General features: G+C 34.9%; 1 protein-coding gene and 1 long non-coding RNA gene across 3 annotated transcripts; one reads left to right on the plus strand and one right to left on the minus strand.

The window, feature by feature from the left end:
* The first annotated feature begins 5,038 nt into the window (after positions 1 to 5,038).
* LOC114383249 (brefeldin A-inhibited guanine nucleotide-exchange protein 1-like) lies at positions 5,039 to 25,228 on the plus strand. 2 transcript variants are annotated; one of them, XM_028342874.1, is made up of 11 exons: positions 5,039 to 6,394; positions 9,549 to 9,866; positions 13,644 to 13,977; positions 14,952 to 15,374; positions 15,886 to 16,178; positions 18,720 to 18,993; positions 19,297 to 19,796; positions 21,555 to 21,876; positions 22,500 to 22,854; positions 23,292 to 23,974; positions 24,205 to 25,228. In XM_028342874.1, exons 1-11 carry the CDS (start codon positions 5,361 to 5,363, stop codon positions 24,811 to 24,813), a joined length of 5,145 nt encoding a protein of 1,714 aa, XP_028198675.1. In that variant the 5' UTR covers positions 5,039 to 5,360; the 3' UTR covers positions 24,814 to 25,228. The 2 variants fall into 2 exon arrangements, with proteins under 2 accessions (XP_028198675.1, XP_028198676.1); XM_028342875.1 differs by lacking the exon at positions 5,039 to 6,394 and having other exon boundaries at positions 9,680 to 9,866; positions 13,634 to 13,977.
* Positions 12,783 to 13,526, minus strand: LOC114383250. The gene is made up of 3 exons (XR_003660438.1): positions 13,432 to 13,526; positions 12,991 to 13,081; positions 12,783 to 12,906 (listed from the first exon to the last, which is right to left on the minus strand). It is a non-coding gene; the product is annotated as an uncharacterized LOC114383250 (long non-coding RNA).
* Positions 25,229 to 25,434: the final 206 nt, after the last annotated feature.

Below are 25,434 nucleotides of genomic sequence, written 5' to 3' on the forward strand. Positions count from 1 at the left end.
GATATTTCAAATACTACTAAACCCTAATTAGTCATGTAAACCAAAACCCTAATTTATAAAACAACCCTAAACCATAATTGGTCAAATAACACTAAACCCTAATTAGTCAAATATTCATAACCTTAATTAGTTAAACACCCACAAACCCCAATTTCTCAAGTAACCCATGAATCCTAAATTTTCAAATACCCCTAATTAGGGTTACTTGAGAAATTGGGGTTTGTGGGTTTTCTCGAATCCTTTTTCTTAAACTCTAGATCATTTCTTATCCTTTTTTATTTTTCCCAACATTTTCCTTAAATAAACGTTAGTAGCGACTCCTTAAGTTTTCCATTTTTTGGAAAATAATTTATTTATTTATCTGAATATTTTATTTTGTCGTGGCCCACGTTGCAATAAGGTCCCTAATAAAAAAATTGATGCATTGGATCCCTAATATATCAAAACTTTTGTTTTGAGTCTCTGTCATTAGTTAAGTAATGATCTAACACCTTATGGACATCTTTTCCCAATATAATCAGGGACTGAGATGGTATCACACCATCACTTAATTGATGATAAGGACTTAAAACATAGGTTTTGATATGTCAGAGATCCAATGCAACGGTGAAATTTATTAGGGATCCAAACAGACCTAAAACATAATTAAGTCTACTTATTGTTATCTAATTTTTTATTTTTATGTTTTGGAGTCTAGATTGGCATTAAAGCGTGATAGCTTTTTTTAAGCAGCAATTCTTGGTGGAGAAACATTAAAGTGACAATGTTTATTTTTATTTCTTGAAATTTCTTTGGAACACAAATGGATGGAGCATTCTAATTAATGATATTTGTGCGGCTACCAGGGAGCTCAAAATAGCTTGTACGTTGGCACAAATGGAGCGTGAAGGAGGGATCAATCTCCGAGTATCACCTTTGGCACATGCATGTTATTGCAAAAGTATTCTCTCCTGAATTGTTTATTTATCAATTAAGATCAACTATATTTTGAATTAATGTTTTACTGTTTCTTTTGAATAGGATGATGTGGTTTTGTGTTACTTGAAATTGTCGGTTGGCAATGCCATCATGAATTCCATGATTTTGTGTGAAATTAACTTTATTTTGAAGCAAATAGGTTTGTCTAATATATGTCCATCATGGAAATATTAGTCTTGCTTGCCTCATAAAGATCAGTTAGTTAGAGCATAGCAGTCATTCCAGCTATCCAGAATGTGATGCTGCAATTTAGATGCCAATTTAGCCAACCACAAACTTACATGAAATACAACTAGCTTTTGAGGAGCAATTGAGAGCATTCATCATGACAGCACCACTACAAGCCAATAGTAATAACTATGAGAGTTATGAGTTTTTTTTTTTTTTTTTACAGTTCTATCCTTGTGATAAAAAGTTGAACAGGTACTAATAAAAGTACATAGATAACTACATGTATGCCCATACAAGTATTTAATTATTTCTATAAGCTTGATTATTTAGTTCACAAACAGATTGGTTTTAGGCATCAATAAGTTTCCATCAAATCCTTTGCTCGGCCACTCAGTAGATTAATATTATTACTGAACATTAGAAAGCTAACAAGGGCAGATTAGGAGGCAATAAGCCAATAACAATATTGTTTATCTTGGCTCTTGGCTTTCTTTTATGGACAGAATTATTACAGTTTTTATGAAAATGAAATCAAAGCTTTATGAGAATGACTCAAGTGATTACACATCCAAAATAGGAATAATAGTACATATGCATTTAATTACAAAGATTTACCTTTTTCTTTTCAGATCCATGTTTAATATTACTTGAGCCAGGCTTGTCAGGTGAAACAACTCTGGATCTTCTACAAACTTTTGCCACTGCTGACGAAGTCTATCATTGATTGTTAAAAAAACAAGAATGGAGTATTATTTATCAACATTTAATCAAGCAGGAAAAACATATTAACTAGTTAACTTATTTTCATTTGGGATATCATAATTTACATAGATATAATACCAAAATAATTTCACCCAGCACAAGAGGAGAGGAAGTTACAAGTTATTATAATTATAAACGAAGGGTGCATATGATAAACTGCAATTTTTTTAAGTAATACATTAGCTATATTTCTATGTAATAACAAATTCATCACACCCACTGAAGACCCAAAAATCTAGTGAACAGCCAAAACAAGTGGGCAACATTTGAAGAACATATGCTAAAAATATGAAACAGTTGTAACTGCATACTTCATTTTTGTCATTCAGTTCTACATTGGATAGCATACAATTGATGGTTTGTGAAAGACATCCGGAATCCATATATTATCTAAAAAAATAAAACAAAGCAAGTTCAATTTAACTGGACTTTTAGAACTGTTTCATTGACTTGGCAACTAAATAGAAAGAGAATAGCAGTTCACTGAGCTTCGTCAAGAATGACTATGCCTTCTTTAATATCCACTTTCATTGGTGCTCAAATGAATGGATTATTGATGTAGTTACATGAACAAAATACTAATTGTGCATCATTTGACATAAAACGAGCACCATAATAACAACAACCTGAAAGTGGAGACAACATAAGACTTGTACTTTACAAAACTTAGAACAAACTTTTAAACAAAAAAATAAGAAACAAAGAATAACAACAAAATGCCAAACCTTTTACCAATTGTCCAACTTTTACAAGATCTTCTATGTCATGCACCTCATTGCATCCTCCTTTCTGAAGGGAAAGATGACCTTTGACTTTATGAGCATTTCTGCATAGATTGTAAGTTTATCATTTAATTTACCTCAGGAAGAGTGATATGAAAAATATATAGGAAGCATGAGCAAATAGGCATACACTCACTTGAATTCTGGACACCCTGTTGCATGATCTTTCAATAATAGTTTACTGAGAACATTTTATGAAAATTATCAGTATGAAGATTGTAAGATGAAAACATTTTATCAAAGGAAAAAAAAGAAAGATTATCATAAAGTAAAAAATGTCAAGGTAAAAGCAACCATTCGTCATAGATGTTCTCTTTGCCAATTATATTTTTATTTGTACAGTAATGTTTCCGCCATGCTTGGCAAAATAAGAGAGGGAAAAATACTTAGTCAAATCCATATTACTTTACTGAAAGTAACATATCTTTTTGCATATCAAAGAATGAGTACTAATAAGGCATACTGACTTTTCAGTTTTCATTAACACCTTTGCTAAATTAAAATCCTTATCATATAAGTTGGATGTTGATTGGTATCTCATCAACAATGGTTTAAAATTAACATATAATATGCGTCACACAAAAATAAAATATAGCTTATTATTAAATATTGGCAATCTTGGCATTGTCCTTTTGAACATACTAACAATCAAAACCAATTTTCATCAAGTTACACAACCCACTATTTTTTATTTTTTGCAAACATAAATAGAACATCTATATCTATATAACAACAAAAGAATAAATCACATTACTTGGTCATAAGCCAAATGCCAAAAATCTTTAAAGTTATTAGCTTTAGAAAAAAGAAAGTCAAAATGCAAGCAAAAATGTTGAGAAGACAATAATTTTTATATTGAAGGATTTCTAATTGATTTGTACTTGAACAAGTAAATTTATCCAAAAGCAAAAGCTTGAATGCTTGATTGTATTTTCAAATACTATAAAGAGTAAAAGTTAAATACCTTGGTCGTGTAGTCAAAGTAGTCAAATAACCCCACATTATAGTGCAGTACCTGACCCCTATATGCTATAATGGTACAACAAAGCAGCCGCTACACCAAAACAAATAGTTTCTATATAACATGCTCAAAACTAAAGTACTCAATATACTATAATGGTATAACAAAGCAACCGCTACACCAAAGCAAATAGTATTTGGATATTGAAAATTTTGAAATATCTTCTTTGCTCATCCCTAATTGTACCTTATTTACTCGTTAAGAGGATTTTTGGTATCCTTTACCCATTCTTCTTTGAATAATTTGCTTTAAGAAGCTAGGGCACGAGAGAAGAGATAACTCATTCACTTGGGGATCTTTTCCTCCGTTTTCTTCTGCACCTCTTGTTTTCTTTTTGTATTAATAAGTCTCTCATGATAATGAGAGGCTAAATCACCTATTATTGGGAGCTCAACAACCAAACACTCTTGATGTAATAATTCTAACTATCTATTTAATGTTATTTTGATATTATTGTCTTTTTTCTGTGCATAATATCACGTTTATGGCTTGATCACCCATGCTCATATAGTGTTATAGGGTTTATCCATTGGAAAATGTTTATCTCCTAAGAACTTGAAAAGAGCATCTAGGTAATCCATGTCTAGGGGTAGAATGATATTATTTAGTTTTATTTATGTATCTTTATTTTTAAAGCAAAATATTTGATATAGCTCTTAAGGGATTAGGAGCGAAATTAGGTAATTTAGGCTTTTTCACATAAGGGATCATGGTTAGGGTATGTTAGTGGATGAAGATAAAAATTGAAATAACATTAAATAGTGAAAAACCCTTAATGTTGTATTAAGAGTAGTTTTGGTAGGTTGAGTCTCAACATGTTCCGTAATTCTACCTCAACTGACAATTCATCCCCTTACTGTTTGTATTCTATCTCTTTAATGTGCTCTACTTAATTATCTTCATTTATGTCAAATTTTATATTCTATATTTAGACACTTGATTTTATCATTTTAAATTATTACTTGGAAGAATTGGTGCACTTGAATGAGTTAACAATACTTAACTGCTTTTCTTGCATGACCATGTAAAACATGATTGACAAATGACAATTTGAATTGCATTGTCTAATTTCATTCTATTACCAAATGATATGGTTGGCTGGTTTTTATGATGGAAATATTAGTAAAGTTAGAAAATATTTCTTTGATATTTTAGTGGTGAATGCATGGAGTTTGTATTTATCACTAATATTTTTTTAAAATTTCTTTATTTATTTTAAACACAACTATTACGAGTTTATTTGTTTAAATTTATTTATTATAAGTGCTTATTTTAATAAAATAAATGGATCAGACAAGCACACATTGTAAAAACCATAATTTCAGATCGAGTCTAGGTTGGGTCGGATCTAAAGGACCTAAACCATACGGCCGGGTACCTGTGTGGTTACCATGTGGTACATGTTGCCTGGTTAGCTTACAATTCCTTATTACGCAAACGTAGGTTCAGGAGGCAGAGGCTCTCAACCAGCAAATGACGGAGTTATGCTTATATAGCGCTTCATGCACGCTAATTCCCAAATCTCCAGCCGTTAGGACAATGAATCTGTGAACGGACGAGATTTCAGTTATTTTCCTCGATCAGTGATATTATTATGCGAGTAATTTTTATGATCTTGTTTTTTTATCTTCATCGCCGAGAAGAAAATGTCCGCATCGCAATCTCTTGGAGGTCCTTCCCGCTGCGGCAGAGTTGTCGGTCCATCACTGGATAAAATAATCAAGAACGCCGCCTGGCGTAAGCACTCTCACCTTGTCTCCGCCTGCAAATCCACCCTTGACAAGCTTGAATCCCTCTCTGAGTCCTCCGGAACGTCTCCAGGCGACACCCAATCCCCTATTCCAGGTCTTTCCTCCTCAGATGCCGACTGTGTCCTTCAACCTCTCTTTCTTGCGCTTGACTCTGCCTACCCCAAGGTTGTTGAGCCTGCTCTTGAATGTACCTTTAAATTATTCTCTCTCGGCCTTGTCTGCGGGGAGATCAATCGGTCCGGCATTGTCTTCAATATGATTGATGCTATCTGTAAGTCGGGTGGCCTTGGGGAGGAGGCAATTGAGCTGGGCGTGCTCAGAGTCTTGCTCTCAGCTGTAAGATCCCCCTGCATTTTGATCCGGGCAGATTGTCTCATTCAAATTGTGAGAACTTGTTATAATGTGTACCTCGGGGGGGTCAATGGCACTAATCAGATCTGTGCTAAATCGGTTCTTGCTCAGATCATGACCATTGTCTTCACCAGAGTCGAGGAAGACTCCATGGATGTCTGTGTTAAACGGGTTTCTGTCAGTGAACTTTTGGAATTCACGGATAAGAATTTGAACGAGGGCAATTCCATACACTTTTGCCAAAATTTTATCAACGAGATAATGGAGGCCAGTGAGGGTCTTCCTCTCAAACCATCGTCTATATCACCTCCTCTGGAAGTGCAGAATGTCCACACACCTTCGCCCAAAACAGCGGATGAAACAGGTACCGACAAGTTCGATAGTGAAGCTGGAGCTGAAGGAAGTAAAATAAGGGAGGATGGGTTTCTACTTTTTAAGAATTTGTGCAAATTGTCCATGAAATTCTCATCTCAACAGCACCCTGACGATCGTATCCTCTTGAGAGGGAAAATTTTGTCCTTGGAGCTCCTTAAGGTAGTCATGGATACTGGTGGTTCAATATGGCGCGTGAATGAGAGGCAAGTAGTATCATACTTACTATTCCTGTACAACCACTATTTGTAGAATGTAATGTAATAATTCACGCATTATGAACTTTTATTCTATTCAAGGGCTTTTTGAAGTGAGACTTTCAATTCTGTAGAGATATGAGGATAGAGAAACTAGTGAATTTCAATTACTTGCATTTTTCGTTGAGTTTTGAACTTTGAACTCCTGGTTTGTTTTGTTGTAGATGCTTCCACTCAAACCCGTTTAGAAGTCAAACAGTTATTTATGTGTCCACCATTCCCTTCTTTAGTTAACAGGATCAAGGCAAACAATTTCATGCAAAATTGCAGCCCTTAAACTGTAAGGTCACTATTTTTTCTTTGAAACAGTGTTTCTGAGCTTCTTGGAGAATGCTTGGTGTGTCCTCTACTTTGGAACAAATTAGGTAAATTAAAATAAGACCTTAAAGTTTGGTTTAGGATGTCATTTGGATAGTCCTTTGGTGTGTTTGGTTGTAGTGGAATGCTCATATCTCTTAGGAAATCTCTTTGCCCTGGAACTTGTAAGATGATGGGCTTATATTTATCGTTTTTGTTTACTCATATCTGCTTCAAGAGAACTGCAATTTCTTCTGTAAAGAGAAACAGCTCAGCCTTGCTACAGTTTTTTTTTATCTTCCTTGTTGTGTCAAGAACTTTCTGTTGAGGGGGTATCTTATCCTACCCTAGTTATAATCTCCTTTTTCTCAAATAAAATTGCTTTTTCAATAAAATAATAATTCTATACTGTTTTTAGGAGTTAAATAGCTAATATGCAACATTTTTTTTATTATAAGAAGGTGACAAGTTAATTAAACATATAATGTGATAATACACAAATCTACCTGCTAGCCTGCCCATAATTTTTTTTATTTATTTGTTGGTTCAATTTAAGTTGAAGAAGTTTTGGATGTAACTTGTTTCAGCTACTGATTTTATAAATCTCTATATGATGGCCTCTTTGCTACGTGTGGTGTTTTAAAGAATATTTCTTGTATATCATGTTCTTCATATTGCTTCTTTGTTTATCTGCTCTTTTTATTTCAAGAAATAAATAGATGATCCTTTGATTTTTTGGTGGGGTTGTATACTAGTTATCGGAGTTAGAGAATTCTCAATTTATGACCCATCAATGTTTTCAATTGATATCCCTTTTGATACATAAAAAAGATCTTTTTTTATGTATAGACATAAGATGGATGATTGTATATGGTCTCAAAACAAAGGCATTTCATTAACCACACAATTCATCAGAATCAACAACTATAAAAAAGGCTTTAACCACTAGGTTCTGTTACATGGATCAAACAACACCATTGTATTTTCTCAAAATCCTAGTCTTTAGAGAGGTCATTTAGATCCAAGTTCTTTCTAGTTGTTTTGCTTTTTTTACTTTGCCTTCCTCTACTTGCTATCCTTCATCTGATGAACTCTTCTTAGTAGGCCTTTTATTGGTTTTCTTCGCTCATGGCCAATTGCCAAACCATATTTTTCCTCTACATATAGTTGTTGATAGTGTTATATAATCATGCTAGCATGTTGATGCATAGCATCATGGAAGCTGATAATTATGGTTAGCCTGTCAGAGTGTTTTCATGGAGCGACAATTCAAGATAAGATCAAGCATGCTTTGTGGTCGTATCAACCATTAGTCCATCACACTAACAATGGGCTAAAATCCCATTTTGCTTACCATCTCTCTTCGTTTTCCTGATGTAATACTGTGACAAGCAGGATGTTTCCCCTGGTTAAGTCTAGAAGCATAGTATTGACCCATGACATTGGTTAGCTTTGCACTCATATGGTTGAAATAATTGTTTCAAGAATTGAGTTTTGGAGAAATAAAGCATATGCAATTTGACTAATATGTGAAGTCAAACAACCTTTAAATTCCATCCAATACAGTTTTACATGAAGGAACAAAACACATAAAGGTGGACTTCCACTTCATGCAGGATTTTGTCTAGTTTTATGGCACTACTAGCCTTGAAAATTTGAATTAACATGTTGGAAATAGGAGTATATTAGGAGATAAGAGCTTCTTTAATGTTAATTTTTCCAAGTAGCCTAGCTACTTGGTGTAGCTAGGAGACTCATAAGAGATAGGCTACCGACAAGGTCCAATTTGCGGAGGAGGCAAATTGAGGTAGATGATCCAACGTGCCCTTTCTGCAGATCCGAGGAGGAAAATGCATCTCATTTATTCTTTCATTGCAATAGGATATCTCCAGTTTGGTGGGAATCATGGTCGTGGGTGAATTTGCTGGGGGCTTTCCCAAAGCACCCAAGGCATCATTTTCTCTACCACATTCACGGAGCGTTAGAAGGAAAGAGGGCTAGTAGATGGAAATGGTGGTGGCTTGCGCTGACTTGGACCATTTGGAAGCAAAGAAATGACATCATATTCTCCAATGGGACATTCAACGCTAACAGATTATTAGATGATGCACTTTTTTTGTTATGGACATGGCTCACACACTTGGAGAAGGATTTCACTATACATTTCAATCAATGATCCTCAAATATCAGAGCAGGATTTTCTAATAGTATAGGATAGCATCCTAAGGCAAACTTTGTATTATCTTTTTTCCTCAGCTTTGGTTCACTTATTGTATAGGGACCAATCCTGAGGTGACTATTGTATTTTCAGTACCTCTGGTACTCTATTAATATATTAGTATTTTTGCTGATAAAAAAAAAAACTTGGTGTAGCTAGGTTCATTGCATCTTAGAAAGTAGTGCCATAGTGGTACTTTAATTATTCTCTTGTAAATTGTTTTTGCATTAATTAACTTTTCTTGAATATAAATAAGTCCATTCTGTTGGCCGGAGAAAAGACTCAATCTCAAACACATTCAGAAAATTTCCTTTCTCATTTTCTCACAAAATAAGTAATAGATGTGTTTGTTAATTCTCTTGAGGGTCCTTGGATTTGCTACATTTTCTAATAGCTTGGTTCATATGATTTATATGATCTAACTTGAGGTGGAGTGTAAAAATAGTAGCTTATAGAATTTACTTCTCTCTTTGCATTCAATGACATTGACTTACACATATGTATAAAGGTTCTTTCCCTAAGATCTTTATTTTCCATTTTATTGTTAATAATTTATCATGACACCTATATTGCTTTTACATGGTGCAGGTTTCTCAATGCCATCAAGCAATATCTTTGCTTGTCATTATTGAAGAACAGTGCCCTGTCCGCGATGGCCATTTTTCAACTTCAGTGTTCCATTTTCATGAACCTGTTATCAAAATTTAGATCAGGCTTGAAAAAAGAAATTGGCATGTTCTTTCCGATGCTTATCCTTCGAGTTCTCGAGAATGTTCTTCAGCCTAGTTTTCTGCAAAAAATGACCGTCCTTAATTTATTGGACAAAATATCTCAAGATCCTCAGATTATTATTGACATTTTTGTCAACTATGATTGTGATGTGGATGCTTCAAACATATTTGAAAGGTATCTTGCTTTTGTAATATTCTGTTGCTTTTATACCTTGGTAGTGGTCAGTTTTCAAGAACAAACATGGGCTAATATTTTAAAAAGCAAAGGTGATAAATAAACTTGTTTGCCAAAAAAAAATGATGAATAACCTTGTTAATGCAAAATCATTGGATTTTTTTTTTCATTTATTGATAGAAAAAAAGGATGCCTTCTAGGGTGGTGGATAGTGGTTGACTAACTTTATCCTGGAATTGTATGAAATTTAGATTTAGATTTGGCTTTTGTTGCGGAGGTTTTGGGTGTGTTGGTGCCAAATTAGGATTGTTGAAATACTTTGTTAAGGATTTGGAAGATTAGAATTAGTTCTGTTAGTAATAAAGTATAAAGGAGGAGGGTTGTGCACTTGTGCTAGGCCCTCGACAACTAACATAAAGTTAGTCAATTGGAAATATCACACTGTGTGACTCGAGTATAGTGTCAAATGAGGTATAGTCGTTGCATTGATGCCTGAATGTAGTGTTAAATGAGTAAGAGTCCTCACATTTTCCTGGATGAGTGTGTGTGAAGAAGCTAGTTTAGAGGTGCTTGGTTAGGTTTCCTGGATATTGGATACCATAAAGGGGGGTTAGGGATTAAAGACTTGATCAAATTTAATGAGGCTTTGCTTGGCAAATGGGGGTGGGAGCTGGCTAATAATCAGAACCAGCCTTGGGCAAGAATTTTATTGTCTAAATATGGTGGATGGAAGGATTTGATCTCTGGAAGAAACAACAGTATTTTCTCTCATTGGTGGAAAGATCTAAAGGTTGTCTTTCAGCAGCAGGACAACAATAGCATTAGTAATAACCTGAAGTGGAGGGTGGGTTGTGGTGTCAAAATCAGGTTTTGGAAGGACAAGTGGTTGAGGGATAATTTAACTCTCCAAGACAAATATCTGACTCTGTATCAAATGAGTAGACAACAGACTTCTACAATCAACTTAATTGGGAATTTGTTGAGGATAGATGGGAATGGAAGCTAAACTGGAGGAGAAACTTTTTTGACCATGAAATTGACATGGTAGCAGCTTTCTTGGCTGAGATTGAGAATATCCACATCCAACAGTCCAGCAGGGATTTTCTAATATGGAAGGCTGACCCTAGTGGTATTTATTCCACAAAGTCAGCTTATAAACTCTTGCAGGAAGCTGATAGTTATGCTATTGAGGACAGTGCATCGAAGATCATTTGGAATCTGAAAATTCCTCCAAGAGCAATTGCTTTCTCATGGAGATTATTCAAAAACAGGTTACCTACTAGGGCTAATCTGAGAAGGAGACAGGTGGATGCCTTCCTATAGCTGTCCTTTATGTGAATCGGAAGAGGAAACTGCCAGCCATGTTATGTTCACTTGCACCAAAACTACGATTCTTTGGTGGGAGGCTATGAGATGGGTTAATAGAGTGAGTCCTCTCCCCATAGAGCCAAAGAATCACTTTCTCCAATTCTCTCACTGGAATAGGCAAAGCACAGACAAGAGATGGGAGGTTTTATGGATAACTTTGTCCTTGACTATTTGGAATCATAGAAACAACTTGGTTTTCAATAACCAGATTTTCAACCCTGACAAAGTCATGGATGAAGCCTTATCCATACTTGGTCCTGGTTAAAGTGTTTGGAGAAGGGCTTCCAAACTCATTTTAACATTTGGTCAACTAACTTGAAAGATGAACTCTCTTAGAGGGATTTGACCTATCTTGTCAGCTGTATTGTATTTATCTTTTATAGTTGGGTTTGGCTTTTCATTGCCTATGTTTTATTTATAATACAATATAGATTTTTGCTGTGCAAAAAAAAAAAACACAATATGTACCTACAAGAGATCAAATGGGTTAGAGAAAAAAAAAAAAAGAAGCTAAGGAGCTAGATACCACAGGATTTAAACTTTAATACATGAGAAAAATTAGAGGAATAAATGGAAGGCTATTATTGTAGACAAGGATTTCAATGATAGCGTGGTGGATTTAAAAAGAATTGGGGACAAAATCTTAGCCGTAAAATTAGTTGTGGCATAAGAGATCATCAATATCATCAGTGCTTATACACCACAAGTAGGATTGGAGGTACTCGTGAAAGAAAAGTCTTGGGAAGATATGGAGGGGTTGGTACAAGGCCTTCCATAAGAGGAAAAGATTTTCTTAGGCAAGGATCTAAGTGGATATGTTGGTCGTGAGTCAAGTCAATTTTCAGGAGCTCATATTGGTTTTGGTTTTGGAGGACTAAATGAGGAAGGACAAACTATTTTTGATTTCTCTACGACTTATAAGTTGCTCATACCACTCCTCTCATTCTCTGTGATAATACCAGCACTGTCTCTCTTGCTCACAACCCTGTTCTTCATTCTCGAACTAAACATATGGAGCTTGATCTGTTCTTTGTTGGGAAGAAGGTCATCACCAAACAGATTGATGTTTTTCATGTGCCTGCAGCACATCAACTTGCTGATATTCTGACCAAGGCCCTCTCTCCTGCTTCATTTGTTTCATTCAGATCCAAGCTCAGAGTAGTTCAAAGAATTTCTTCCAATCCCTGGTGAGCTTGCAGGGGGGTATAAGAGTATTACATTACTCAATGTATTTTTGCTTTATTTCAGTAAGCTGTTAGTCTAACTACTATGGTTAGTAGTTAGTTTGTGATTAGAGGTTATTAGTGTGTAACAGCTGGTGACTGTTGTATCAACTAACTTAGGTTAGTTGACGGTTAGGTTGTTAGTTGTTAGATCATCTATGTAATCTATAACTGTAATCAGTTGTGACTTGGGTTGAATAACATTTGATTTCTCAATCTCATTCTCTTCTCTTTTCTCATATTCTCTCAACTCTATTAATTTGGAATGAGACGTCTAAGAAGATTTGGAAGCTTGCTGATAGCAAGAAGGAGGTGCATATAGTAAACATGCCCAAAAGGAAAAACATAGCACCAGCATACCTAAAGGATTTCGTGTGATGCGCTGAGCTGGCCATTCCCTTAGCTTTGTCTGCCATTAGTGCCGTAGATTCCTTTCTGTTAGGATTATGCTAGCAGAAGATGACAAATTCTGTTATTCTTCATACCACTATATATATGATGAATGTAATAAGGCAAGACATGAATGAAATTACCTTTTCTCTCAATTGTTTCCCTCTTCTCTTGAATTCTTCGGAGGATTCTGGCCCTCGAAGCCCAGAGCTGCTATCACTTGCCTGAGTAGTCCTGAGTGAATTAAAAGGTTTTGGACCAAGATAAAGAATGCTGGTGGCAGAATGAAAGTTTTCAAGACTAGGTAAGAAACAAAAGAGTTTGCTTTAAAACTTTACATGGGTGCAATAATGCAGAAAATTGGACATGGTATCAAAATACTAGAAATGAGATAAGAAAAACTGAGTAAAACATGATCTAAAGCTTTAAAAGGTTTTTGTGCAAGGCGGTGTCTTAGAGGTGTAATATAAAACTATTTATTTGTCTAAACCTTAACAGCTTAAGCTTTTGGAATTGTTAGTTTGTAACTAGTTCTGATAAAAGATTTAGTTATTTGGAGTAGAACGTCATGTTGGAGGCCATACCTTGGGTTTTAGGGTCATAACTGTTTCCTTGCTTCTTTATTGAGTCGTTTGCTTATATGGTGTACTTGGAGCACTGTCTGCTTCCAAGAGTTAACGCTTATTCAAGGTCTGCAGTACATATCTAGTGACAGATTTTTTATTTACTTATGTTTGTTTGATTTTGCATCTTGTTTTAGTATTTAAACTCTTATAATTCCATCAGATATTTGCAGGATTGTCAATGGTCTTCTGAAAACCGCTTTGGGACCACCTACAGGGTCAACCACTGCTTTGTCTCCAGCACAGGATATTACTTTCCGACATGAATCTGTGAAATGCTTGGTCAGCATTATTAAGTCTATGGGAGCATGGATGGACCAGCAGATAAGGATAGGAGATTTAGATCTAGCAAAGAGCCCTGAAAGCAGTAGTGCAGCAGAGAATCATCTAATACTAAATGTAGAAGAAGGAAATGCTTCTGATCATGAGCTACATTCTGATGTAAATTCTGAATTTTCAGATGCTGCCACGTTAGAGCAACGTCGGGCATATAAAATCGAACTTCAGGTATGTATTACTTGGATCAGAGGACTACAAATTGTTATATTGTCATAATTTTTTTTTTATCAGCAAATATATTATATGTATTAATTGAGTACCAGGGGTCCTAAAAAGGTACAAGATACTGCTCAGTTTTAGGCTCGAGACTAAAAATGCTCTGAACCACCAACTGAGAAAGATTAAAAAACTACATATTTGCTTAAGCAAAAAGTCTATACATCACTAATAGAAAAAGCTGCTGTAATATTAGTAGACCACTGGTACTAATTGTTATATTGTCATAATGTTAAGGGTAAAATATGTTTTTGGTCCCTCTAAAATTTTTAAAGTTCGGTTTAAGTCCCTCTAAATTTTTGTCTGTGTTTGGTCCCTCTAATTTTGAAATGCACCACTTTTGGTCCTCCAAGTGCTATATTTTGGATAACTGATTTCCTCAGTTTTGTACGGGAGGGGGTTGTAACTGATTTTCTCAGTTTTGTATTGAAGGGGTTTGTTTTTATCTGTGTGCTACACCTATGTACCAATCACCAGCAGTACCTCTGGTGCTGCTGTGTTCATTATGATTAATATATATATATTATCTTTGGCTTTTCAAAAAAAAAAAAGTGCTATCTACATCACCTTTCATCTCTCTATAAAGCGTCATCTAAACCACTTGGAGGACCAGAAGTGGTGCATTTCAAAATTAGAAGGACCAAAAATAGACAAAAAAAATTAGAGGGACTAAAACCAAACTCTTAAAATTTTAGAGGAACCAAAATCTTAATTTTCCCTAATATTAAACTCCTCTTATACTAGCATAACATTGAGTTCTAATTGGTTGATTTTACCTACCCAAAAACCTGGATTGTGTCTGTACAATTCTCTTCTGTATCTCTCCTTCTGCTCCCATGAATTGCATTTATACATAATTTCGTCTTCCTCAGCTGCAAATTTTCATATTCTATGCTGATGCTTTTTTTTTTCTGGGTTAAATGCAGAAAGGCATATCACTTTTTAATCGAAAACCTCCAAAAGGTATTGAATTTTTGATAAGCAACAAAAAAATTGGTTGTTCTCCAGAACAAGTGGCACTGTTCCTGAAGAACACTGCTGGCCTTGATGAAACCAAGATTGGTGACTATTTGGGAGAAAGGGAGGAGTTTTCTCTAAAAGTTATGCATGCTTATGTAGATTCCTTTAACTTCAAAGGGATGGATTTTGGTGAAGCTATTCGATTTTTTCTTCAGGGCTTCAGGTTGCCTGGTGAGGCACAAAAAATTGATCGTATCATGGAGAAGTTTGCTGAGCGCTATTGTAAATGCAACCCTAGTTCTTTTAGCAGTGCAGATACTGCCTACGTTCTTGCTTACTCTGTGATAATGCTTAATACAGATGCTCATAATAATATGGTGAAAGATAAGGTTTGACCTTGCTGAATCTTTTATATGATGTCTTAGGCTCAACAGTTAGAGTACCAGCTTTGTGACATTACTTGATGTCCAATCTAGTTGTAGTTTCGTTTCTATTAGGCTTAATTGAATTTTAATAGTTGGTACATCATATTTTACTGGTGAAATTTGAATTTGATAATTTTAATCATAGAAAATTATCCTATAAAGGCAATGTGATTTATACGTATTATTCTGAATACAGCTTTGAAAATATCAATTACTTTCTCTTTCCATTTCTTTTATCTTCTTATGTAGGTGGTGGTAGTTATGGTAAATTATAGCTTTGTGTCAGGGAAACACAGTGAACACCATTAGCTATAACATGTAATATCATTTTGTAAATGACTTGGATATCATTTGATTGCTTATATTTCTTGTATTGTTTTACAAAATTGAGATTGTAAATTCAGAATATCTTACAATGCTGAATATAGGTTTGATCTGAATTTGTGGTGCATATTCTATGTTAATGGCTTTCCAGATGACAAAGGCTGATTTTGTTCGAAACAACCGAGGAATAGATGATGGAAAGGATTTACCAGAGGAATATCTTGGGGCACTTTATGACCAAATTGTTAAAAATGAAATTAAAATGAATGCTGATTCTTCTGCACCTCAGAATAAACAAGCAAATAGCTTCAATAGATTGCTGGGATTAGAAGGTATACTCAATCTTGTGAACTGGAAGCAGAGTGAGGAAAAAGCAGTGGGTGCAAATGGGCTTCTCATTCGGCACATTCAGGAGCAATTTAAAACTAATTCACGAAAATCAGAGTAAGCCAAGACATTGCTCAATGTTTGGATTTTTATTTTAGGCTTAAATATAATTTTGGTACCTTTATGTACTATTAAGTACCTCTGGTACTCCAATTAATATATAGATTACCTTTGCTGATAAAAAAAAAAAAATTTTTTTGGTACCTTAAATTTGGGTCTAATTTCCTTTGGTTCCCCAAATTTAAAAGTGTTTTTTTCATTCCCCTAATTTGGAAATAGCCCCTTTTGGTCCTTATTAGGGAGACTAAAATGATTGCAAAAAATAACCTTTAGGACCAAAAGAGGGCTATTTTCAAAGTAGGGAACAAAAATAATCATTTTTAATTTGAGAAACCAAAAGGAAAAGAAACTTGGCTCCAATTTGAGGAATCAAAAAAATATTTAAGCATTAATTTTTTATCATTAATTTTTTTGGAAGTGTATTTGGTTGCAAAACTAGACCTGCTAAGCTCTTTCTTTTCCACAATGTTTTGTATATAGGCTTTGATTTGGCTGGCTCTGCTACTTGATATCTTTCAATGGATTTTTTTTTTAATATTTTTTATCTAATACATTTTTGAGAGTATTCAGAAGGTTTAGTTAAAGGAATTTTGAAACAAGTAAAGATTTTCCTTTGAGGTGATCTAGTTGGTCACATGAATGATTGTCTAGAGTATAGTGGAGGGTAAAATCATTTCTAGATTTTGCTTTAGCTAACACTTGTTTTAGGTAATGGGAAGAACATCCTATCACATACTAAAGTAAGGCGACATGCTTCTAATTTTTTTTTCCTAATTAGGAAATCAGATAGAAACTTTTGCATGGATTGCAAAGTCATACTTACTAGGAGAATACTTGTCTACCCAGCATATGATCTTGGTTATGGATATATAACTCAAGAGGATAGTAAAGAGAAATGGTTAAGATAGGATTTCAAGGATAAAATGGTAGCAATTGAAGGGAAAAAAAGGAGTTTTGAAAGAAGTGTTTATGGAGGGGTTTTAGGGGGACGTCGGTCAAATTATATACCATGAGGTATGAAAAGGGTGTAGGAGCATAAATGGCTCATTGAGTTGTTTAACAAGATTATGAGATTGGATATAATGCTAAATGAGTAGAGAAGTGCCTTATTCTCTATGTATGAGTATGAAAACAAGAGTGACTTCTAAAACTGGTCTAATTATAGAAATATTAAGCTCATGAGCTATATTATGAAGCTACAAGAGAGGGTAATCAAGTAGTCATTATAGAAAATGAATTTTGTTTTATGTCAGGGAGGTTACCCATGAAAGCAAATATACTTCCTACAAAGATTAATGGAGAGACATTGGAGGAATTAATGGAGAGACATTAGAGGAATTAAAAGGACAATTCATCAATTTGGAAAAACCATATGGTGGGGTACGAAGAGAGGTATTGTGGAAGGCTTAGGAAATGAAAGGAGTTCGTCCTGCTTGTAGTTGGGCAAACAAAGATATGTAAGCTGGTTTCAAATTAGAGTGTGAACATAAGGTGAGGCTCACAAAGGACTTTCCTATAACTATTCGACTGCACCAAGAGTGAGCTTCAAACCCCTATCTTTTTAACTTGGTCTTGGATGTTCTTATTTCTTACTGAACATATCCATGAGGCAGATGCCATAATGCCTGCATTTTGTTGATGATATGCCCTGGTTGGGTAGTTGAGAGAAGAAATAAATGAGAAGCAATAGAGGAGGAGACAAACTTTGGAAGCTTGACTTTTGATTAAGTAGAAGGGAAATGAAGTATATCAAATGTAAGTTTAGCTAGAGGCGCACTAATTCTAGTATGGACATGAAATTTGGAGACTATAACATACCACAAGTCATAGGTTCTATAGTTCAAGTATCTTGGTCATCATACAAAATGATGGGGAAATGTAAACTATAGAATTCAAGTGGGATGGATGAAATCAAGGAGTACTTTAGGTGTTATTTGTGATAGAAAAGTACCACTCAAGCTTAAGGGAAAATCTCACTACATAACTATAAGGCTTGTGATGTTGGGCAATGAAATCCAACAAGGAGAAAAGCTCAATATTGTAGAGATGAGAATGTTACGATGACATACAGACAAGTTTGTGAATGAATGCATTCTAGAGAACATTGGGGTAGTACCTATTGTTGAAAAGAAAAGATGGTAGATTCTTGCTTTAGGTGGTTTGAGCATTTGTTGAGAAGACCTATATAAGTCCCAATAGTTAGAGGTAGAGAAAAACTAAGAAAAGTCTTTGGGAAAACCGTTAAGAAAGATTTAGATTTAAATAGTTTGTGTATTGATATGATATATGAGAGGATTTTACCTTTTGATTCATGTAGCCAGCCCCACCCAGTGGGAAAATGCTACAACTGTTGTTGTTTATTGTTTATATATTTATGGTTGTGTACTGGCTCTGCATCTTACATCCTTTTCATATGTGCATTTTCCTTTTCCTTTAAGGCTTAGCTATCTGCTGGATTATAGATTACATAAGGGATGTTAATCTTTCAACGCATTTCATAGTTTAGAGTTTAGACATTCTATTTACCTGTTATTGCAGATCTGTGTATCATGTTGTCACTGATGTGGCTATACTGAGGTTTATGGTGGAAGTTTGTTGGGGGCCTATGCTGGCTGCTTTCAGTGTAACACTTGATCAGAGTGATGACAGGGTAGCAACTTCTCAATGCTTACAAGGATTTCGACATGCTGTGCATGTTACTGCAGTGATGGGTATGCAGACTCAAAGGGATGCTTTTGTTACATCTGTTGCCAAATTTACTTATCTGCACTGTGCTGGAGATATGAAACAGAAAAATGTTGATGCTGTCAAGGTAAGTGAATCTTAATTTGGCTGCCATTGACATTACTCAAATCAAATCACTCACACCTTTATTCTCCTTTTGCATTTATAATGATAACTGCTTATTGCACACCATATATTAATGTCATTCTAGCCATATTGTACTTATACCAAGAAAGCAGTGATGAATGGTTTCACTTTTATTTTATTTGCTTAATCCTTCGCATGAAAATAGAATGTGATTGGTACATTTTTTTGAGTTTATCATGTGAATGAGCCACTTGATTTCATGTATATGTCATTTTAATATCTTTTAAATCTTATTTTTGTGCAGGCAATAATATCAATTGCGATTGAAGATGGAGATCATCTGTATGAAGCATGGGAACACATATTAACTTGCCTCTCCCGAATTGAGCATTTGCAACTGTTAGGTGAGGGTGCCCCAAGTGATGCAACCTTCTTCACTTCAACTAATCTTGAAATGGAGGAGAAAGCACTGAAAACATTAGGTTTCTCTTCTTTTAAGAAAGGAACACTCCAGAATCCAGCCATGGTGGCTGTTGTTCGTGGTAGTTCATATGACAGTACAAGTATTGGGGTCAATGCTTCTGCAATATTAACAACAGAACAGATAAATAATTTCATTTCAAACTTGAATCTACTGGACCAGATTGGGAACTTTGAACTGAACCATGTGTTTGCTCATAGTCAACGGTTGAATGGAGAAGCAATAGTAGCATTTGTTAAAGCACTTTGTAAAGTTTCCATTTCAGAGTTACAGTCTCCAACAGACCCCCGTGTATTTGGCCTCACTAAAATAGTAGAAATTGCGTAAGTTTCTTTGTCCTTTTTATGATAGATGTTCTCTTTGTGCAATTCATTCAGATTTCTTAAGTAATAATTTTCTTGACATATGGAGCTTGTACAGTGAATATAAACCATGTAATTTACACTCAGACATTGCCCATTTTGTTTTATATTCCTTATTTGTACTTTTTATAGTGTGTTTTGGTATGAATATGAAATATCCTAGTATATGAAATTATGAATACATCCTCTTATATGTCTTTGTCATTCATCTAATGTGTCATTTGTAGGGATGGGTTTTGTTGATTTTGGTGGCTGTTGGTTATTTTTCTGTGTTTTAGGGGATGTTACCCTTTGTTTTCCTGTAGTACCTCTGGTACTATGCTTCTTATATATATAATATTATTTTTGGCCGTTCAAAAAAAATGAATACATGACCCCAGCAAAATTTTCTCTTCCTCATATTGAATATGGTGTTGACATTGTCATATGTTTTAGGCATTTAGTCCAATGTTGCGGCATCTGAAATGACTGGTCATGCATAAAAAAATATGCCAAGCACGAAATAATGTTAATGCCTTGCCCTGATACATAAAACCTATTGCTTTTGATATTTATCTTAAGAAAGTGGCTGTTAGAGATGGAAAAAGTAAGAATTTTAAGATAAGCTCAACTATTGTCATAACTCATAAGGAATTATATGGATGTAACTTGGATGCTAAGTAACCTGGCAGATTGAAGGTTTAGGTATGTTCAATCTCCTTGGTCCCATGTAACCGTGTTTGAGTGTTGTGATCTTTTTATGCTGTTATATTTTATATAACAAAATGGTCATTCAAAAGAAAGGAATTTTTTGTGACCATCAGCTACTTGGCAGGCAAAGCTCTTAAGAACTAGCAAGGTAGGGTGTTTTAGGACTTTTGCAGATACATATGGAACAAGCTTGGCACATATGATATATACACACCAGCTGGAGGGGAGTGTTAGAATATCTTGGGTATTTATTAGATATGTTAAGATATCATGTATGTTGGAAAGCCACCTTAATTGGGGTCACCCCTAGCCCACCTTAGTTGTGGTGTTTGGTAGCCATGGGAAAAGAGGGGTGAGTTGAAGTCCCACATTGACTAGAGATAGTGTTGAGATATAGTATATAAATAGGGAGCAATCCTCACCTTACAAGTCAGTTTTGTAGGGTTGAGTTAGGCCCATAACCCACTTTCTAAGAATGTATCTATTGTAGAACCGGTAAGGAATCAATTTAGATAAAATCATCTTTTAATTTTGAAAAACATATAATACATCTTGAGAATGGTTTTATACCTCCAACATTTCCCAAGAATCATTTGAGGTTAAAGCACAAAAAATGCACAAGCCACTTTTTCCTTTTGCTGAAATTCAACTTCATTTATAAGTGGGAGCTTACAAGGATTGAACTCCTAACTGATTGGTCCTGGAAGCTCTAATATCATGTCAAGGAACAACTATCCAAAAAGATTAAACTGTTACATGGTGGATCAAGAATGGCTTTATATCTCTAACTCTAACATATTTATGTTAATTGTTATATCTTTTAGAATGAGGGAAATGTTACTTGCCTGAAAGGGGATCCTTTGTTGATTTTAGTAGACCTTAAGAAAGGGATAGTGATTTTTCTCTCGGTCATGTTCTTTGTAGCTTGTAATTGGTGATTCCAAGTTATTCTCTTCTCATGCACATTTATGATTAAAATTCTAATGATCATTCAATCTACTTAAGACTAGAACATGGTTGCATTTGCAGGCATTATAATATGAACCGCATCAGATTAGTATGGTCTCGCATATGGAATGTTCTCTCAGATTTCTTTGTGTCGGTTGGATTGTCAGAAAACTTGTCAGTTGCAATCTTTGCAATGGACTCACTGCGACAACTTGCAATGAAATTTTTGGAGCGTGAGGAGCTTGCTAATTATAACTTCCAGAGTGAATTTCTGAGACCATTTGTGATTGTTATGCAGAAAAGCAACACCACAGAAATTAGAGAATTAATAGTTCGTTGTATTTCACAGATGGTCCTTAGCCGTGTCAGTAATGTGAAATCTGGCTGGAAAAGTGTTTTTATGGTAATGTTGAAGTTTGCTTGATTCTCCCATCCCCCTGTTCCCTCCTCTCTCCCTAGACATGGTTTCAGACCATTTGATAAACAACAAAAACTGAAACTGTCAAATGTTGCCCAATTGTTTTTATTGAAGAAAGCGAAACAAATTTAGAAGGCACATTTGTGATTGTTTACTATTCTTTTCAAGAAAAAGTTACATTTGATTACTTGCATACACACATTTGTTGGCAATTTAGATAGTCTGAAGTCTAAACAATCTTTCAGGAATGAATATTCATGGTCAAATTTTAATACCTCTAAAACGGCTTGTTAAAAAGGAAATAAATACAAATAAAAAGAAAAGAAAAGGGACATCAAGGATACATATCTAGTCAAACTATTGAGGGTTTTCAACGATCTAAATGCAATACACAAGTTTAGTGTACCAGCAAATTGTTAATATAATGACATTTACTAGCTGATAAAAAAAAAAATAATGACATTTACTATCCATGTTCAGATACGGGCTTCATTAATGTCCCTGCTTCCTTCCCAAGCAAGAAGAAAATGCACATGTCATTTGTTAGCATTTGTGACTTGAGATAATGGAACAATCTTTACTTATCATGCAGTGTTTTTGGCTCTCAGGTTTTTACAGCTGCTGCAGCTGATGAGCGGAAGAATATTGTATTATTAGCATTTGAGACCATGGAGAAAATAGTGCGTCAATTTTTTCCTTATATTACTGAGACAGAGACAATGACCTTCACTGATTGTGTCCGATGCCTTTTGACATTTACAAATAGCCGATTCAACAGTGACGTTAGTCTCAATGCAATTGCGTTTCTTCGTTTCTGTGCAGTCAGACTTGCTGATGGAGGACTTGTTTGCAATAAGAGCAGTGTTGATGGCCCATCACTTGTTGTAGCAAATGGTATTTCAGATTTACAAGCTCATACTGATAACGGTGATCATGTCTCCTTTTGGAATCCTTTGCTATCAGGTAATATGCATTTAGATGATATGCCCTAAGTTATTTGGTACAGTGGCCAACCTACCATCACGGTGAACCAAAAAACTTATTCTTGTGAATCTTGTCCAATAAATGTATGTATTCTGTTTGATTGATTGCATAAATCTCAAATGTCTATTGCTCACACTCCTGTTGACTTGGCCCTTTATATACATTATGTTAAGCTTTGTATTAAGTTTTTGCGTTAAAATCTTGAGCGATGATTGCTGCATTTTGTCAACAGAATTGCTTGCACTTCTCTTATTAGATGTAGCAAATAAGTGGTACCTTTAGCTCCTAGTTAGTGTCAAAAAGGAAAACGAAATAGTGATTTAACCACATTTTGTGCAGCAGTGAGATAACATAAATTCCATAACTCTTGTCTGTTCTTTCTGCTTTAAGTTAATATTTTTATATTTTCATTGCAGGGTTATCAAAACTAACTTCTGATCCAAGATCAGCTATCAGAAAGAGTTCTTTGGAGATGCTTTTTAACATTTTGAAGGATCATGGTCATCTATTCTCCCACACATTTTGGAATAGCATTTTCTGTTCTGTTATTTTCCCTGTATATAACTCAGTATCTGGAAAGAGAGAGATGAATCTACAAGAGGTCCATTGTCCACCTTCTTCAGTATCTGTGCATACTGAAGGAAGCACATGGGATTCTGAGACTTATTCAGTAGCAGCAGAATGTTTAATAGATTTATTTGTCACCTTCTTTGATGTGGTGAGGTCTCAGCTACCTGGCGTGGTGTCAGTACTGACAGGGTTCATTAGAAGTCCTGTTCAGGGTCCAGCTAGTACTGGAGTTGCTGGATTAGTGCGTCTCACAGGTGACCTTGGTAACAGGCTTTCAGCAGAAGAATGGAAAGAGATTTTTCTATGCTTGAAAGATGCAGCTATGTCAACAGTGCCAGGATTCATGAAGGTCTTGAGAACCATGAATAATATTGAGGTGCCTCACATTTCACAGTCTTCTGCTGACTTAGAAAGTTCTTCTGATCATGACTTGAACAATGATGAATTTGATGATGACAATCTGCAAACGGCCACATATGTTGTGTCAAGAATGAAGAACCATATTGCTATGCAACTACTTATTGTACAGGTTTATTTCTTGCTCGTTTTGTATGTGCATAAGTTAACAATTAAAACATAAGCACTAAATTTCCTAGTATTCAATTTATATGCATCTACTGAATTTAAATCGTAATCCACTGATTTTGTTTTATTAGTTTTTTCATGAAAACATATTTAAAGACATGTAGTACTGCTTGATATAAATTTCACCTCTGAATGAGTTCATCTTGATGATATCTTTCTGTGTTCTATTTGTAGGTTGCAACTGATCTGTACAAAAAGCACCAGCAATCCTTATGTGCAGCCAGCATCAAAGTCCTTATTGAATTATATTCATCTATTGCTTTACATGCTCGTGCGATGAACAGAGAGTCAATCCTACTGAGGAAGTTGCAGAAAACTTGCTCCATCCTGGAAATATCTGGCCCTCCCATGGTTCATTTTGAAAATGAGTCCTTCCAGAATCACCTCAACTTTCTACAAAATATACGTCTCCATGATAATTTTATGCATGATGAGATAGAGCTAGATCAAGAGTTAGTTGCTGTGTGTGAAACCGTATTGGACATATACCTAAATTGTGCTGGTTCCATTTCCACTTTTCACAAGTCTGATACCATGCCAGCGCCTCATCGAAAACTCCCTCTGAGCTCAGCAAAGAAGGAAGAGATAGCTGCTAGGACATCTTTAGTCATCTCAGCATTGCAAGGATTGGCTGGTCTGAAAAAGGATTCATTCAGGAGGTATATTCCACGGTTCTTTCACTTACTGGTAGATCTCGTGAGGAGTGAACACACCTCTGGAGAAGTTCAACATGCCCTGAGTAATATGTTCCGTTCATCTGTTGGCCAAATTATAATGGATTGAGTTTTAGTTTTGGCATACTTTGGTTTTGGACGTTGCTGAATATCAATCAGCATTTTCCTTATAAGCTAAAGAACGAGCCATTACATGGTCATATCTTGATTTACTCACCATTGTTGTGTAGTGTTACTCTTGGTTTTTTGTGATTGTATGTGCTATTAATGTAAATGATAAATTTATTTCAAGCAGAATACTAAAGTACCACAGATAGATAGCGAAGAAACTAAGTTAGGCAGCCGCTGGCAGTCTACGACTTGGCCTAACTTGTCCCTTTTCACCAATGGAGACTGAGTCCTAGTGGAAGGAGATACTCTCTCCTAAGGAACCGAAACAATAGTCTTGTTCCTTTTCAGATGTTGTTTAAGGTTGTGACATAGGAATTAAGATATATAATTAATATTCTTTTTTTAGATTGTTACATGATTTCTTATTATATTATTTATTTATCTTATTGATTAATTATGTATAATTTATTTTTTTATTGATCTATTTAATTCCATGATAAATGGGTAAGATAATTTTAAAAAATAGATAAATATAAGGATATAATTAATAAAAGAGTAAGGAAAGTTTTGAACTTTTAAAATGAGATAAAAATGAACAAAAAGTTTTCTTAATAAAATT

This window comes from Glycine soja, chromosome 14 (genome assembly GCF_004193775.1).
Source record: "Glycine soja cultivar W05 chromosome 14, ASM419377v2, whole genome shotgun sequence".
NCBI classification, from domain to species: domain Eukaryota; kingdom Viridiplantae; phylum Streptophyta; class Magnoliopsida; order Fabales; family Fabaceae; genus Glycine; species Glycine soja.